At 36.3% G+C, this 17,555-nt stretch overlaps 1 protein-coding gene across 1 annotated transcript in view; it reads right to left on the bottom strand.

Annotated features, from left to right (window-relative positions):
* PRRC1 (proline-rich coiled-coil 1) overlaps positions 1-16,732 on the bottom strand; it is a gene marked incomplete at both ends in the record, with an annotated part of 18,492 nt that extends 1,760 nt beyond the window's left edge. Inside the window, 7 exon segments of the mRNA XM_009698342.1 lie at positions 9-176; positions 3,355-3,457; positions 5,894-5,997; positions 7,366-7,529; positions 10,938-11,040; positions 14,911-15,068; positions 16,352-16,732. Coding sequence (XP_009696644.1) covers positions 9-176; positions 3,355-3,457; positions 5,894-5,997; positions 7,366-7,529; positions 10,938-11,040; positions 14,911-15,068; positions 16,352-16,732 — 1,181 coding nt within the window.
* Positions 16,733-17,555: the final 823 nt, after the last annotated feature.

Consider the following 17,555-nt stretch of genomic DNA (forward strand, 5'->3'; position numbering starts at 1 on the left):
ATTCCTGCTAGCGCCTTAGCTGCACTGTAGATCATCTGTCGACGGGACATGCCAGTGAATACCACGTGCCAATCAGTCCTGTTGACGTTCAGTATACTCTTCTCAAGCACTTCGCCCACGGTCACTAACAGGCCTGACCATCTCAGACTGTAGTCCTGAGGAGTGAGACTCTTAGCCTGCAGAACATTTTGAGAAGTGATTATTGAAAGTTTGAAATTACTAGTTTTGTTTCTATTCTCACCATTACCAACTTTCATAAGTTATCATTCTTATTTCAATAGGATTACGTGGCAAATTAAAGGGTATCAGAACCCAAATTTCAGACTGCCCCATCATTTGCCTAGCCAATTCTACTTTCTGAATTTGTATGTATCATGATCCAAATGACATCTGAACAGTATAAAACTAAAATGCAATGCTTAACAGAGTAAAGATTCTGCCATTACCAGGAATTAGTTTTCTCTTTTAAAGTGGCCAACAGATGGAATCAATAATTTTACGTATTTATACAATGACTCTTACCCTCCAAAAGTTTTAAAACTGGTTAAAATGTCCCTCTGAAACAGGCAATGAGACAAGTATAAGAAGAAAGCTGAGCCTGGCAGAAATGGAGAACTGAGCTATTTGTATGAGATCACAGAGGGATTACATGCTGTAATTCCCTAAGCTGGGAGCAGAACGCAAAGAGTGGGGGAAGTATCACTGCATTTATCTGGTCTAATGCTCATCCTAGGCAACCACCTCTGGCCACTGTTGCATACACTGAAGGGTTGAAGACTTTTAGCCTCAACAAGACTGTTCTTAGTATTACTCAGTTCTTTGTAGCATTGCACATTGGGCCCAATTCTTCATACAGATTTCATTTTGACAAATATTTGAGTTAGTCTTGTTTCCAGTGAACGTACAGCAGATCAAAGTTCATTACTGTGTTCCAGTCTTCCCAAAACTACTGTCTTGCATCAATAACAGCATATATAAGTTTGTCAGAATATGCAGTCTGCTCCAATATCGAAATAACTTCTTATTACCAAGAGGTACATAAAAGGCAGATACCTTAAGCAAAGAAACAGGAAATTTTCCTTATTAGTCAGAATGTATAGGCTGTAAGAAGTACATAAGGGTGCATCTAGCTATAAGTAGGGACTGAATATCTGATGATGACATCTCCATTATGATCCACAATTGCAGCTAACTTCATAAATTAATTATTTGGTATTTTTACTGCTAAAAATCAGTAAACTTCAAATAAAATAAACTTGCAGTAGTTTCCCATCATGCTTGCAATTTCTGGCTCAGCAAAAACAGGGTGACACCTGGTCTCTTAACAGATAAAGGTTCTCAAAGAAAGCTGTCAAATCCACCTTTTTACTTCCTCAAATCAAGCAACATTTAGAGTTATGAACAACCATGGGTCTCACATTATGTGCTCAGAAAACTCCATGCCATTGGTAAAGACATTAACAAAAGAGTATCTATTCTACACAGACAGTTTCACCACTATTTCCATTATATACAACAATAAAACACATAGCCAATAAGAATTTCAAGGAACATAATTGCAAGGAACATAATTTCCTGTCATAAACTAGATTTTTCTTAAAGATATTGGACTGGATTTACACAAACGTATGTTTCTTGCACACCCTTGAGAGAAACCCACTCTGATTCTAGAAGAGACATAATGGGAACAAAGGGAATAGCTGGTGCACACACACAAGCAAGAGCCCAGTGATTCACCACCACACATTACACGTAAGTTAACTGAAATATACAATAGCAAGACTAGGAAAATTTAACTCTGAAGGCATGAAACAAAGCTATGTTTTCCTGTTCATTTATATACAGAAATAGTTTTCTTTACATAGAGAGTTGAATTTGATCTAATTCAAGTTTAAAGGCTTATAGTTCCACTGACTCTGTACTATACACCAAGCTATACGCTACATGGGTTACATAAAAGTTAAAACAAGAATGTTTTCTGCTATTACATGGTAAACACTACACTTCAAAGTTACAAAGTATGTTCACCTACGAGAACAAAATACTCAAAAAGTTAAGCTATTAATTACAGGTTTTAAATGACAAAATAGAGAAAATTCTGTGAAAAAAAAAGATATCTATTGTGCTTTATGTTTAAAAAATAGTTTAGTTCATATCAATGCTCCATAGAGAATACGACAATTATTTAAGTAGTAACTTCACATTGCCATGCCTGTTTTCATAGCATCACAGAATGGTTTGGGTTGGAAGGGACTTTTAAAGATTATTAGTCAATGAATTAAAGATTATTTAGTCAACTCATCAGCTTTTCAAAGTTGTAAGAACCCTGAAAAACAAGAACAAAACCAAATTCCACAAATGTTCACTCTATTGGAATTGGTACTACCAAAAAAAAATAAAAATTAAACAGTTACTATTTTTTTTTCTCAAAACAACTCCCTGAGGATCAAACCCCAAACAGTTTTGTTTTGAAATTCTTCACGAAAACATTTATTTTAAAAGAATTTTCAGACCAGAGTTAACTAATATATGACTCGTATCTCCAGTCAGGCCACATACAGTGACTGGAGCCAGGACTAATTCCCAGCGTGTGCCCGAAAATCATGAAAACGAAACAATCTCATGAAAAACTTCTATTGGTGATATTTAATAACTGCACCGTACTGCATTATTTTGGTGGGACGAACCATGATATTTCCAAGATTTAAATCTTACCATTTCAGAAATTTTACATCCTTGTCAGAATACCAGAGTCAGAAGAGGAAACCAGTCTTGCCTTTTAGGTGAGAGTCTATATGTTCATGGTGGAATTAAGTCCAAGCACAGATTTGAAGAAGGGGTATCCTTTATTTACCAGGAATGTGTTTTCAGAATACTAATCAGTACAGTATGCGGTCTGTTTGCTGGTAACCAACAACATAACTACCAAGGCTTTATGAGCGTTATTAAAAATTGAGTGGCAAGATCTCAATGATGACAATATTTCTATGATTAAAGTTGCATTTGCTTTTTGAGGAAGTATTTCTTTGTGGTTAATTTCTTCTTGGTAAATATTTCCTCTTGGTTAATTTATTCTTGAAATATTTCTTCTTTGCTAATAGAAAAGTAAAACCCATGTTTCCCAGTGCCATATATTGTAGAATGAGACTATTGATCAAGAATTGCTTTACCACAAATGCCTAAAGATTTTTAGGTACTACATAAACATGACTAAAAAATAGTTTTTATCCTTATTTCATAAATTAAAACATTCAAGTGGAGCAACTGTCAGTACGAATTGGAATCATTAATGAACTGAAAACTTAAGTCTTATGTCTCAGCTCTTAATTCAACATTGGTAAGAAAACTGAAAACTCACCAAAAAAAATGCAAAGGCACTGGTGTTGCTTGGGTAAAAGCTTCCAGATGAATTCCATGAATTGGATCCTCAATAATCAAACATCCAATGTCAAACCACCTGCATGAAGTGTAAGTTACCTTACTTTTGAGTACTGAGTATCACTCATTGGAAAAACAACATGTTAGCAGTTCAATTACGACCACTTTACAAATTTTACTACAGAGGTAGTACGAATGTAATAATGAGTTTCACCAAAGTGTTCTAGTGTTTTTCAAGTAAAATTTGCATATATCAATTCTTAAATATATATATATAAAATTACAGTGCATGTGTATGCATGTAAAATACATAATATACATAAAAATATATAAAATACACGAAACTTACAGATCAAAGAAACAAAGAAAGCTGGTGGGGTGGGCTTGTGTGAAGATAAGTTCTTTTGCCCATATTTATTATGCCACAGTTTTCATTCAATCTTTGAAAGAATGTTTCTCATTAAGATAACCTTCCCTAACAATTAAAAAAAAAAAATCTATTTATAATTCATGTTCTATATTCAGAAGATTTTTTTGGTGTGTCTAATTCTATAGCAATCATATAAATGATTTATGCAGAGAAAACCCTTCTGCACCTTTCAGAAAAGATGATCCCTGCTGTAACAGACACAGTAAAGGCTACTGAAGCAGTACCTGAAATGATTCCCTATCTAGCTTGCAAAAACATTAAATCATTTCTCCCTATCAACAAACTGACAACACTGACATGATCCAAATAAAACCAAGAGCAATGCATCATCACTACCTCACTGTATTCAACTCCTGTAACAGTTTTACACTTGAGTTGTCACAGGAGAAACATACTCCAGGGAAATTACAAACACAAAATCAAGGCCAAGAATCATAGAAGACTTAAAAAGGAAAGTATTATTGTAGTTGTTGCTTCATATATATTATATACATGTCTACATATAAATTGTATTTTATTCTTTAAAGCATGGGATGCAAGGATGTTGTTACAAAAAGAAATGCAAGACTCCAATTTAAGAAGTGACTGGCAGGGCCATGTAAGCTTCATGTTAAGAGTTTAGTGGGGTAAGACAGGAAGAAGTACTTCACTTGCATCATCTTTGTAGCAGGGAACAGAGCACTGGAATGTTCTGTGATAGAGAACTACCTCACTTGCAACTATGAAAGACTGTTGAGAAAGCTTTATGGTTAAATATAACTTGCTCCCAATTAATAAGGAGTTAGAGTCTAAAGGGTAAAACACACATAAAAGCTTTTGCAACCTTTTCTGCAAACAGCATTCAGGACATGCAATTGGAAAGGGGAGTAATGTCCTTCAGCTGTCTGATGGACAGCTGAGAAGCCTAGCTGTGAGCAGCAAGGGATCTGTTAAGTGTTAGGTGCAGAGGTCTTAGTATTGGTGGGTGGTTACTTGGAAACTCCTCTCCTTTGGACGTGCCTAAGTTTGGTAAGCAGTACCAGCAAAACACTGACTGCATCCCCCATATTAGAACTGTAACACTACAATGCTCACTTCAGAATAATAATTAATTACTAGCACCATGACCTCTCATTTCACTGCAGAAAAAAAACAAAGGCCAAAAATAGTTGAAATGTTTTTTGTAACACCATGCAAGGAAGCTTTCAGTGTTGCCTACTGAATAAAAATCAAAGAATGCATTAAGTTACACTTCGTTTCTACTGTAACTAATATCGAAGATCATGGCATTCTTGGGGCCTGTAACATGTGGACAGAAGAGCTAGCATTTCTTTCAATAACGCTGCAGTCCTGGATGAGCTCTTTCATGTTGAGTACTTTAAGCAACATTTTCAGATTTAGGAATGAGTAAATTCAAAGGACGAGAACAGTAATTAGTTTGAAACAGAGATCTCATTGTCATAAGTTACTCCTTTGTGGAAATATGATAGAACATCTAGATCAGACTAGATGGAAATAAATACTAAACAAAAATTAGAACACTGCCTAATTCTATCTACTTTAGAAAATTCACCATCCATCTTCCACTAAGGATAATAAATGTACCTTTAAAGATGGAGCAAGAGCAGAATATGTGTCCAAAAAAAAAAAAAAAAAAAATCAAAGCCCATCACATGAACAAAAATGCAAACATTAGGAAAAAACTATTTAAGTTTGCATTAAGAAAAACACAACATTGTCCTTAATATTTTGGAAATTAATTACAAAGCTACTTTAAGAACTGTCTGTCAAAAAGCATGTTACAAAATCAAATTGTAATGTATTTGAAAACACCATTGTTATGTCTGTGTAGTGCAAATTAAAAGTATTAAGTACCTTCTCGGTGAAAGGAAAATGAGTAATATATAAAAGGATTTTGTATATTAAAGTTTCAAGATATCTGGATAAAAAGCTAAAAATCGTCACCCAAATGAAGTCTACCAAAGCAATACTGAAGATAGACTCTCTCCTTTCTTCTTCTGAGTGATACTGCAGCAAGTCTTTACAGGTCCCTTTGAGTCAACAAAGAATATTCCCCCCCACCCCAAATATATTGAAAGTTCTCACTTGTCAGGAAGCAATTCCTCAATGAAGTTTTCTACTGATACAGCAGGCTGCTTTTCATGTATTACTCCTGTTCGACGCAAGCTGTCTATCCTTTCTTGGGCTCCCTAGTTAGTAACATAAGCTGTTAGACGACATTCTCTTTGAATCACAACATAGCGCAATGCTTATAGATGAATGCAAAAAGAACTCTAGAACATAGTTCTCAAGTTAAACGGAAAATAGGAGAGATTTTGAAAAATTACTCATTTCAATGTTAGAAAAACAAAAAACAAAACTCATGAAAAGCTATAATGGAATCTCAAACAGTAACAAAAACTATGACAAAAATAATTAAATATTTTCAGTTTGTTATTTTTCTATGAAAAAGACCTAGCTTAGCATGCAAAGGATTCCTAACCTGTAACTCTGCCAAGTTTCACGATTAGTTAAAGCGTCAGTATATGTTCACGTTACTTACATAGGCATTTCTGCAGCTTAAGATTTAGGGTTTAGATCCTTTAAGAGCTTTGGACCAACTTTGTAAGACCAAGGGAGAGAATCTCTTTGCTGTGGTACCTAATCAACTAAGATGCAGTAATCATTCACTCCAAACCTGTTATCACTCTGAAGTTGTAATAGAAATACTACTAATACTGCATTGCAGTAGCTAAACAGGTAAAGGAACATACACATTATCCTCCTTCACCTCAATATAAAATTGTATCAGCTAATACACTGCTATGGGGATAGGCTTTACTCAGCTGTGAACACTGTCACAGCAGTTAGGAGAAAATATTTCCTTTTAAATGAGTAAATGATTTGCTTTCATTTAAGAAACAGAATACTAAATAGTTGGTTTCAGGGTTTTTAGTTATTGGCCAAGGAAGTGGTTGCACATAGAAAACACCTGACGAACATGTACATTTTTAAAATCTGGTGAAACAATCTTGCTAACCCTCCTCTGGGCCAGCACAGCTGTTTTCAAGGCTGCACAGTGAATTCTTACATTTTAAACACAATATAGATCTGTTCAGGAAGGTCTACGTCCAGTATTGATCAAACTATCTTTGATCTACAGAATTAGTAGGGAGACAACTCAAGTCTCAAAGAGTCTCTTAATTTCTAACATCCCCAACATGGTCTAGTAATAGACTAAGAAGAAATGCTTTTGATATACTTTGAAACTACAGTAGTATCACAATGTATGCTATGTGTAACAGCAATCAATGACAGTATAAGAAAATTGACAAAATGTTCTTCATTTGCTGTGAATGTGTTTGCAAAAAAACCCAAAAGCTATTTCAACACGCAGCTTTAAACTGATCTAATGATCCAGATGGCTAAAAGAAAAAAAAAAAAAAAGAAAAAGGGAAATGTCTACCTGTCCCACAAATTGACCTTCCTTTTACAGAAAATCAGATTTTTCTGAGTGAATGTTTCCACACCCTCTCTTCGCACTGGAGGTACTTTAGTACTGTTATGTTTCAACTTACTTTTAAACCTGCAGCATAGCCCACAGGTTGCGGTGCAATGTTAGACTGTGCAGCCTCTCCAGTAACAACGGCCATTCCAAAGACTTCTTGAAAGGCATCTCGAATTGCTGCGACTTTTACCTCTTTATTAGAAGTAACCACTATGTCCAGTTCTCCCCCAGTTTCTGTAAAATACGGAGAAAGAGATATGTATGTGCATGTATTTTTCCTCACTCCCATTATAAGACAGTTCAAATACATTCTACATCTTAAGAGTATGCTTCAGTTGGTCTTCTCTTTCTCATGGACTGTACAAAAGTTGTTCATGAAGCAGAATTAATTTAAGAAGTAGAAGTAAGATGAATAGCTAAGTGATTCATGGATGAAAGACAGACAACAGGAACTGATGGTTGTTCAGCACCTGAAAAAAAGCATACCACTCATTTAATATGACAATTCATGGATTTAGAAGAACAACCCAGACATCCATTTCTAAGGACGTTTTGGTGTTCTGGGAAGTGGTAAGGAATGTTGGTGTGACACGCAAACTCCCCCTTATGAAACAGACCAAGAATGCAGATGTCCCAGGCCCATTGACTGTACAAAAACATGTTAAGCTGCCTCTTAAAAGAAAAAAGAGCAGAGCCCAGTGGTTTTGATTCTAAATGCTAACATTCCACCTAACTACATATGCGGCCAAAGTTTGCAGCATTTAGCCTGATGTAAGAAAAATTCCTCCATTGATAATGGCAAGTCTGAAGCTTAAATTTTAAAGAAAAGAACAATTTATTCTTTGGCTCGTGTTACTTAGCAGACCTCAGTTACAGGAAACACCTTTTTATGAAGAATCGCCAAAGATACACTAGTACAGTAGTAAAACATTCTATTTATTTTTTAGGCTATTTTTTAACTTTTTATTTCTCAATTGCTTTACTGAATGGAACTGGGCATACACATCACTGAACTCTGGGCAATTGTTTTAAACATTTAAAAAAATTATTGAGAGTATCTTTTTTCATTGATCCATTCCTTCTTGAATGAATCCTTCTAGAAATCAAGTTAACATAAGTAAACAAGTGCTTAAAATTGACTGCAGGCTTTTCCTGAGGTCAGCCTTGTTTGAGTGCCCAGGGGTAGAAAAACTGTTAAAAGAGTTTTTAATGCAACTAAAAACTAACCCATAACGTACCTAGTAAATTACTGCATAGTAACTTAAGAATGGTAACTGTGTCCCATGTTTGTATATTGCAACAGCAGAATACAGATTATGTTCTTTTGTATTAAAATCATCATATATCAAAAGCATATCTTTGTTCATTACAGACATTAGAGAAGAGAAACAAAGAGGAACAATTTGTGACAAGATCTGTCTCACGCTATGGTAATATGGAAATAAAGATAAGAATTAACAAAATATAATGTAAGAAAAAATAAAATAGAATATAAATATCAGATACACTTACCAGGGTAAATTCAGAGGCAGAAGTGTCACAGTAAGTTAAGCTCTGACACGTGAACATGAAATTTCATTGTACCTTGAGTATTATGAACTGAAATGACAGTTCCACATACAATTTAAGATTCCCTGTTGTCTACTGTTATAAAGGCATTGATGTTTATGCTTATAAGGTGACCATTTCTTGTGCAAACAGAAATTTTCTATTCCAGGTGCTTGCCTCAGGTGACATAAGCAGTTCAGCTCTTTTCAAGAAAGAGATTACAGAAATACTATTTGCCCACACGAAAAAAAGAAAAAAAATTCAACCACCTCATCCAGAAGCTTTGGTAATTTCAGGGTCTGGCGTGAGGAATCTGAAATCTGTTTGGAATTGCAGCAGTGGAGACAGAGTAGAGATAAGTGGGGCCACTTGTTGAGGACATGGCTTTTGTTGATCCCAGTATTTACTTCCTTCTAGAAATATTTTCTAAGTTTACAAATCTCTGCCCTATTTCCACAGCCTGCAACTACAAAAAAAAACGCAATCTATTAATGGCCAAGTTGTATACAGATGGTTTTCCTTCCAACACAACTTTAGCGAACTTTGAGATAATCACTGAATTCACTTACTTTAACTGAATCTCACTGAATTCACTTAGTTTAACTGAATCTCACTGAATTCACTTAGTTTAACTGAATCTCACTGAATTCACTTACTTTAACTGAATCTTACAAGCAAAGCATTTTATTAGAATTACTTCCTCCTACAGGTAGCATTGTTCTGTCCAATGAATACTGTGTTAAACTATCCAAATCATCATTGGATACTGACAGAGCCTATTTTAAAAAAGGGATGGTCACAACTGCAATAGAAACCTCAAATACAGTTTGCCCAATTCTGCATAATTAATATTTACTGTAGCTTTGCATTCCATCCCACTACTCCCTCAAATACTTCCTGAGTAGCCGGCTAGCCTTCTCACCGATTTCATATCCCACTATCTCCTCACTAGTCAGCTGCTGGGATACTCTCCCTTAAATGTAAGACAATTAACTACTACTCAATAATTAGGTCATCTTCCCCTTTTATTCCACATATTGTCCACTGGATTAGTACAATAGTCCAGCAGCGTGGTTAGCTGGATCACAGAATAGGTCCAGCCGAAAAAGAGTTTCTTCTCAGCCTTACCAGTTTCCTGACCAGCTCCACCTACATGCAGACAAAGGGCAGTACTGGCACAACTAAGACGGAGGACTGCTTACGAGACTGCTGGAAGGAAAAAAAAACCAACCTAACAAATAAAACCCAAACCACCTCCCTGGACAAATGATGTCTTTTGCTTCCCCATTTTAATGAATTAGAAATCTCAGGTCTGTTATATATGACTTGCAATGTACTCTAGCAAAACAAAAAATGGTGAATACCACAATGCTTCTCCTTCCTATTAATTTTCAAGCCGTAACTGAATTGCTATGCTTTTCCTTCCAGGCTCAATGCTCAGCAATTCAGATTTCATTAGACCATTTCATAATTTTAACATCCCTACTAACTGATTCAGGAAGTGCTTCAAGTTTGCTGAATTTCCTAAAAACAGTATAAATACTATTAGGCTAGAAAAGTAGAACAGCTGAAAGTCAGAAGACAACCTCAAAAGCTATGTAAATACCTTGGGTCTATGCCTCTCTGAGTATGCCTACCTTTTGGCTTGTTTTAAATTTAATGTGATAGCTTACACAGTAGTATTTAAGCATGTGATCCAACAGAACACACACAGTGTATTTTAAACTCAACTCCATAAGGTTTAGAGATACAGTGGGAGAAAACATCATGCAACTTAGCGATTATAGACAAGGTCTCTTCATTAGTTTTTTTTCTTTTTAATTTTCTCATCTTTCATAATCTGAAGTAAAGGATATTACTATGCCACTACCTGAACTACAGTAGAATAGGAAAATCAAATAAACCTCAAGACACACATAAAAAGTCCCTCCCTCCAGAGGGAGTTTTACTGGACAATACGCTTTAGAAATCAGTACAGCGTTGTGACTTTGAATTAACACACTACATATAGAAACTTCAAGTATAAAAGTAGTGTGCTATTATATTAACCTCTCTAACATTTACATGTATTACTTAACTGTCACATGTACTTACTGATATAGGGAACCATGCCAGGATCCAGCGTCGTAATCATGGTCTCCACTGAATGTTTGGTTTTATCAAGAACAGACTTCACCATGGGATTCTCAGCTACACCCTAAATTTAAGCAAATAGATTTCCGTATTATCTTCTGGGTTTTTTCTCCCAAGAAAACAAAAATGTTACAGTTAAAAAAACCCACAACCAAACAAAACCCAAATATTAAGCTGCTTTGTGTTCTTCTTACCACATTTACACCTTGTAACACCTATAGTATCTCACTCCTCAGCTCAAATGCTACAGGATATGACTATCAGTGCCTGAGTTTTCAGTTACAACAAAGTTCAAATATCATCTTGATCATCCTCTTCTGCATTAATGCAGAAGCAGCCCCATCAGTGATGGTGGGCAACACACTTGATCTAGTCCTATTCAGGGACTGGAAGCCTTGAGCATTTAGCAAAGTTGTAGATTCTCAATGGTAATTAGAGGTGGTATCAGACTAGGTAGCTAGATTTAGACTGTGATAACTCTAGTTGAAAAGTCTCTAATCTTCTAATCTTTTTAAAGGCAATAGGATCTATTTTTGAATGGCCCATTACTAACAAATATTTCTACAGCAATTGAGCTGAAAGTCCGAAATTTATAAACACTGCTGGAAAAATGTTCTACATTCTCCAGCCAAACAATAGGTGGAGCTGCTCACAGACCTAAAAGTTCATCAAATATAAACACACTGTCCTGTGTCCTGCAAATGGTCTTAATAAATGTCTGTATCTTGTCAAAAGTTTATTTAAATTCAGATAAGGTTACAGGGTGAAAGAGAAAGATACCAATGCTGAATCACTGAGAGATAAAGAACTGGAAACTATTTTACAGAAATCTTTTACAAAATTTCTTTAGTAAACAGACAGCTTTCAGTCTAATATGAAAACTGCATACACTTGTATTTGTTTCAATAAATGGCAAGCATTACACAGGACAATACTATGCACATACATTATTCCGGAAAGTGCTGGCTTAACACATCTACACAGCATTTCAGAGAACTGCAAAATCAGAGTAGTTTTAATTATCTCAGAATTTCTAACTTTTGCTCAGCAAACCTTCTTTCCCACAAATCATAGAATCGTTTGGGTTTCAAGGGAGCTTCAAGATCACCTAGTATTGATCCCACTGCCATAGGTGGGGATAACTTCCACTAGATCAGGTTGCTCAAAGCCCCTTCCAGCTTTTGAATGCTTTCTATTTCTTTGTAACAAGCTTAACAAAGAAAAAAACAAAACAGCTCACGCTTCTACAACTACTGATATATTGTATAGCTATCTATAATGATTATCTTAGCCCATGCCTCACGTCGAAATAGTTCATTACTAGGTTCAAGTACTGTTCTCACCACTGTGTAGATCACTAAGCCTGACTGTAGAATTTGGTAAATAAAACAAAATAATTACTCACTCTAGCACAATTAAGCTTTTTCAAGTTAGAGCCCACTGTAGCCACTTGTTTCTCATGAACGTAACATAAGGCTTTTCTGAATGGTAGTGTTCACTAAGTAATACATACCCTCTTGTGACTACTCATGTACCCACAGGATGCCATCAAAAACAGGCAAGTTTATATTCCTCTCTCAGCTCTTTCACAATTTGAAGCTTGTCTGTTGTTTTAACAAAAACTGAATGAATGCTATGAGATCCTCAGAAACATTTTCAGTAGGAATTTCCAGTTCTAGTATCTTTCCAGTAATGCAAAGCCAAGCAGTACTTCTCCCATCAGCAGCCTGACTGCCTAACTAACACAAAGACATTATACATCTCCTGCAGATAATCAGGCTCCTGAGCAGCAAAAAACTGCTTCTTCTACCTGTGCAAGATGTCTTTGTGTTCATCAGCCTAGCAGAAGCAGAGAGAAATAATCCATAGTTTTACACCAATGCAAAACATGAAGTAATCACAACACTGTGAACCATAATGCAGTTAAGATTGGAATTTCTACCGAGTCAATTCTAAGTCAACATAAATCCAAATTGCTCAAATGAAGAATCTTCCACATTGGCAGAGCACAAACACAAATATTTTGAAAATTCAGGTCCTGGTCATCTTCATTGCTCAAACAGTCAAATAAGCAAACTGTGAGGTACAATGACTGCAATAGTATCCAACTTTGTCTCTGATATATTACGTAGAAACCAATCTTTGAACTGCTATGAGACTGCTCAGCCATCTTTGAAAGATTAAAGGAACTTAAAACAGTCTCATTTAATCTAGACCATTAATTTGTCAATTTTAGATTGTCACAGTCTTGGATATTATCTAGCTTGAAGGAAATCTGGAAGAAAGGTGTATGATTTCTTAAGAACACCAGAGGAAAAACATTAGTTCAAACTACTTCAAGAACAGAAATAAAGATAACTGCTGCAACTACTGTGTAAGTTCTTCAACAGGGAATCCAGGATGCATTTCTGTAATAATTACCAGTTAGTCTCCCACATTCTGCCTCACCTTTAAAAAACACAGACTCTGATGTGTGCTTGCACACATCAAGAACTTGGTGGCTTCAGCATAATTAATGATTTGTCATTCTTCCACCTAGGAAATTCTCAAAAAGAAGTCACTGAACACAGAGCACATGGAATGCTTAATACTTCAACCAAAATCCAGATTATTGAAGTCAATGATACAGACCTTCTCCATAACTAGAAACAGGACACCTTTTGGATCCTACTGGTATAAAAGCAACAGTAATGTGGATGAAATTGGCTTTTCAACTAATTTGCAATTGCACCTCTGGTACTTTCGAAAGGGCTACAGAATCGTGTTACAAGAAATATGTTCTCTGCTGGAACATTACCATGTACTGCAAATATTAAAAGGAATACAGTGACTGAGAGGAGGACATTATTATTTAAAGGAAGAAAGATGATGTGTCTTTATGATCATGAGAAGACATCTCTCCTTGAAAAGGGCAATATGACAACTGTGCTCTCACCATACTGATGGAGGATTAATCTTGCTCTTTAAGACTGTATCACTGTAAAGATGTGTATTCCTGAGTAAGGGAGGGCTCAGTCTGCCACATCACACAAAACTTTTCTCCCAGCTTTTCATGTTCAAAAGGGCTTGGAAGTCCCTCCAAAACTCTGCAATCCCACTGGGACATCAATCTTCTCGATTCTTCCTTCATGTTTAGTATGAGACAGTACAGAAAATGGTGTTGCTCTTGAAGACAGTTCAGCGTTCATGCACAATCCTTAGACCTTTTTGCCACAATCTTGATGATGTTATTTATATGCAGCATTTGTCTCCGCTCCAAAAAAGTTTACAGGCTAATGAAATTCTTCTAGTTGATGTTGCTGCTTATTTCCTCTCTAAGATGACTGCACAAGGAGTATCTGTTCTGTATTATATACCCCATGCCTTATAGCAGAATAGAAAAATCCTGCAAAATATCTTAGATGCTTCTTAGGTAAACTGTTCTTGGATTGAAGAAATATGTACTTGTCTCTCCTTGAAGAGACTTGTTTGTTATAGAACAGGCAGGACTTGCATGCCATAGAAATCAAACTCAGTTCATTGGGAAATGATAAAGAAACAGGATATGCAAAGAATTCTGGTGAAGTAAAATGGACTATCTTTTTCTGCATCCAGTCTCTGTGAAGTAAAAATTAACTTTCAGGTCTCAAAGAGATTCTAAACTTCACCCCATTTAAAAATATGTGACAGAACCTGTTAGGTATGCATATCTTCCTGTCACAAGGACTAAAATTAACCTAGAACACCTGCATTTGTGTAGTCCTCCCTCTTCCATACAGAGGAAGAGCAAAAGCATAGTTTCAGCCAACACCACTATTAAAAACAGCCACCTGGCACATGAGGCTGGAGAAAAGACAGGATTTATAGCAACATGCATTTCAAAAAAAAGATACGTCGTCTTATAGTCAGCAAAAGCAGTAATTCCTCATGACGGGTAACAGACAAAACCTCATACCTTTATAAACCCCCACAGTCCTCCAGCAGGTGCTCCACCTTGGGCAGTAGATACTCTGGGGTCTTCATGTTCCTCAGGAAAAGTGATTGCAGAACCAGTTCCAGGAGCCAAAGATGATGAGAAAGTTGCTTGTTGAGTAATAGGATCTGCCAAAACACCTAGTAAGAGATAAAAATAAAACACAAGTGTTCATTAATTTTACTGCATTTAATTCATTATACTGTAGCAACATGCAATTGTTGCAGGAAAATGAGCAGGAAGAATCAAAGAATACTGGGCTGATTCACTTAATTTCTTGAAGGCCACAGAACGATTCTGCTTGTTAAAGGTTAGCAAATATAACTACCGTAAATGAGTTCAACAATATCTGCTAATAGAACCAAAACTGCCTGTATGTTATGTATAAAATTAAACAATGATTTTTTCTTAGCAGGTTAGTTTAACAGTGGTGATTTTTACTGAATTCAGATTTTCATAATAAGCACTCAGTAGAGGAAAAAGAGGAATGGGTGTTGTTCTCTGAACAAAGGGACAGGAATGTTCTCATACATAATACAAGAGAGAGAAGCAGGAAATTTTCTAACCCTGAGTGGTGGAAATTAGCAGCAATAAAAAAAGGAGCAGGCAAATGAATAGCTTTACATATTTTAAAGGAAAACAAAAGAAACTCAAACAGTACAAAATTTAAGCATAAGCCTTTGCTCCATTACTCAAGCCTATTTTAATAGATTTTCCCAACACTAGCCTTAATCAAGAGTTATTTTTATTTTACACGACACAGATGATAGGTCTTTTTAGACATTTTCCTAATACAGACTACTTAAAAGAGGTATCACCAATAATAGTAAAAGCCTGGCCCAACTGCAGTTGAAGAGCCAAGTTTCCATTGCAGTAGCAGAAAATCACATCAGTTCAGCAACTACAGCAATTGCTTGCATGGAAGGTATGTATTTTTAGCTGTCCTAATGCAGTGTAGTGGCTGGAAACAAGAAAGTAGAAGCTGGTCTCATGTGATGGACAGCTTGTTATATCTAGCTTTTGAGAACAAAAACCTGAAAATTATAAGATTACAGCCTGAGACACTATATCATTCTGTGGAAATAAAATGGCTGAAGTTGACTCCCAGATGTAAACAAAAGATATGTATGTATGTTCAGCTGGGCTTTCCTGTTCAAGTTAACAAAAAATAAAGCTCTCAAACAAAGATTTTTCTGTGACCCTGAATGCTGGCAGAACTCTACTAAAGAGGACTCTCTGTCCTAGACCATGAGTACATTTCAAAGGCTACTCTCCCTTCTTCTGAGTGAGCTACATTAATCAAGCATACCTGGAATAATAAAGAAGCTGAACTTGCTGGACTCTAGCAGAGTGGTGGAAAAAGCCACCCGGGAGATCCCTCATCCTGTCTCACAAACATGAAAGCATACAAACAGAAAGTTACCTGTGACTGGAGGTGCAGAAAATGATGGCATCAGCGGGCTCTGAGGTGCTCGACCAGCATGACCTCTGGTAATGTCATAGGTTGAAGACATGGAAAATCCTGAAATGGGGGGACCAGCAGCAGGTGTAGGAAGACCAGGGCCAGTAATAGAGCTTAATGGAGGAGCTGCAGAGAACTGGGACATGGAGGTACTAAAAGAAGGGGTAACAGGAGGTGGGGCAGGAGTTACAGGTGGTGCAACGCTAGAAACTGTTGCAGAAGGCACAAGTGGAAGAGAAGCTGAAGTGATCATAGGAGGAGGAAGTGGAGACACTCCAGCTGGCAAGGGTGGCGAGTATGCAGGAGATGACATACTTGGTGTGGCAAGGGGACTGGGCAAAGCTAGGAAAAAAGTGAAAACAGGAATTTTAGAAATGCTGAGCCTTAATCTCAGAGATTCAGTTATATAATTCAGATATTTTACAAATTAGTTTTGACCTGGTGTACTTTCTTCCCCTTGAAAGTGAATTTTAGTTCTGCTTGAGTTTGCATACCACACCAATTGTACTCAATTTTTGGTGATAGTATCTCATAAGCCATATCTCTTTTTCTTGCATGATCCTATTTGTCGTCAGCTTAAAAAGATGAGTCAACATTTGAGGACTGAATTTATAGTAGCTGAAAATTCAGAAATTTCTAGCTAGCACTGTTCTTTATGACTGACTGCTTAACACAACAGGAATAATAATGATGCTGGAAGTGCCCATCTTTAAGAATAAAATGTACGCTCGTAATATCTGGGAGAGTGGGAGTTACTTCAGAGGTATGGTTCTATGAGATGGGCTGAGCACCAGGCAGCCCTCTCTTCGCTGGTACCCAGCCTCCTAATCCCTCTGCTTTCTCCATTTCAGTCTGGCCCTCAGCTGATCCTTAGATAAGCCAATTTTGCTCTCTGAACCAAGCTTATCCAGAAAATTAAGTCAGAAATCCAGAAATGACCATTTTTGATAGCAGTAAGCTGTTGGATCAGCTCAAGTATCTCGGTGGTCTCAGCTGAAACAATGACAGTCAAATGATATGCGCATGCATCCCTCTATGTAAATTTATTTATAAATTATTTACATGTACCACTGTACTAGTATGTTATATATATTATAAAACATTCAAAATAGAAATTTTAAAAGGATGAGATAAAGATGAATGAAAAAAATTAAAAAATAATTTT

The sequence above is a fragment of the Cariama cristata genome, unplaced genomic scaffold (genome assembly GCF_000690535.1).
Source record: "Cariama cristata isolate BGI_N322 unplaced genomic scaffold, ASM69053v1 scaffold26724, whole genome shotgun sequence".
In the NCBI taxonomy this organism is placed as follows: domain Eukaryota; kingdom Metazoa; phylum Chordata; class Aves; order Cariamiformes; family Cariamidae; genus Cariama; species Cariama cristata.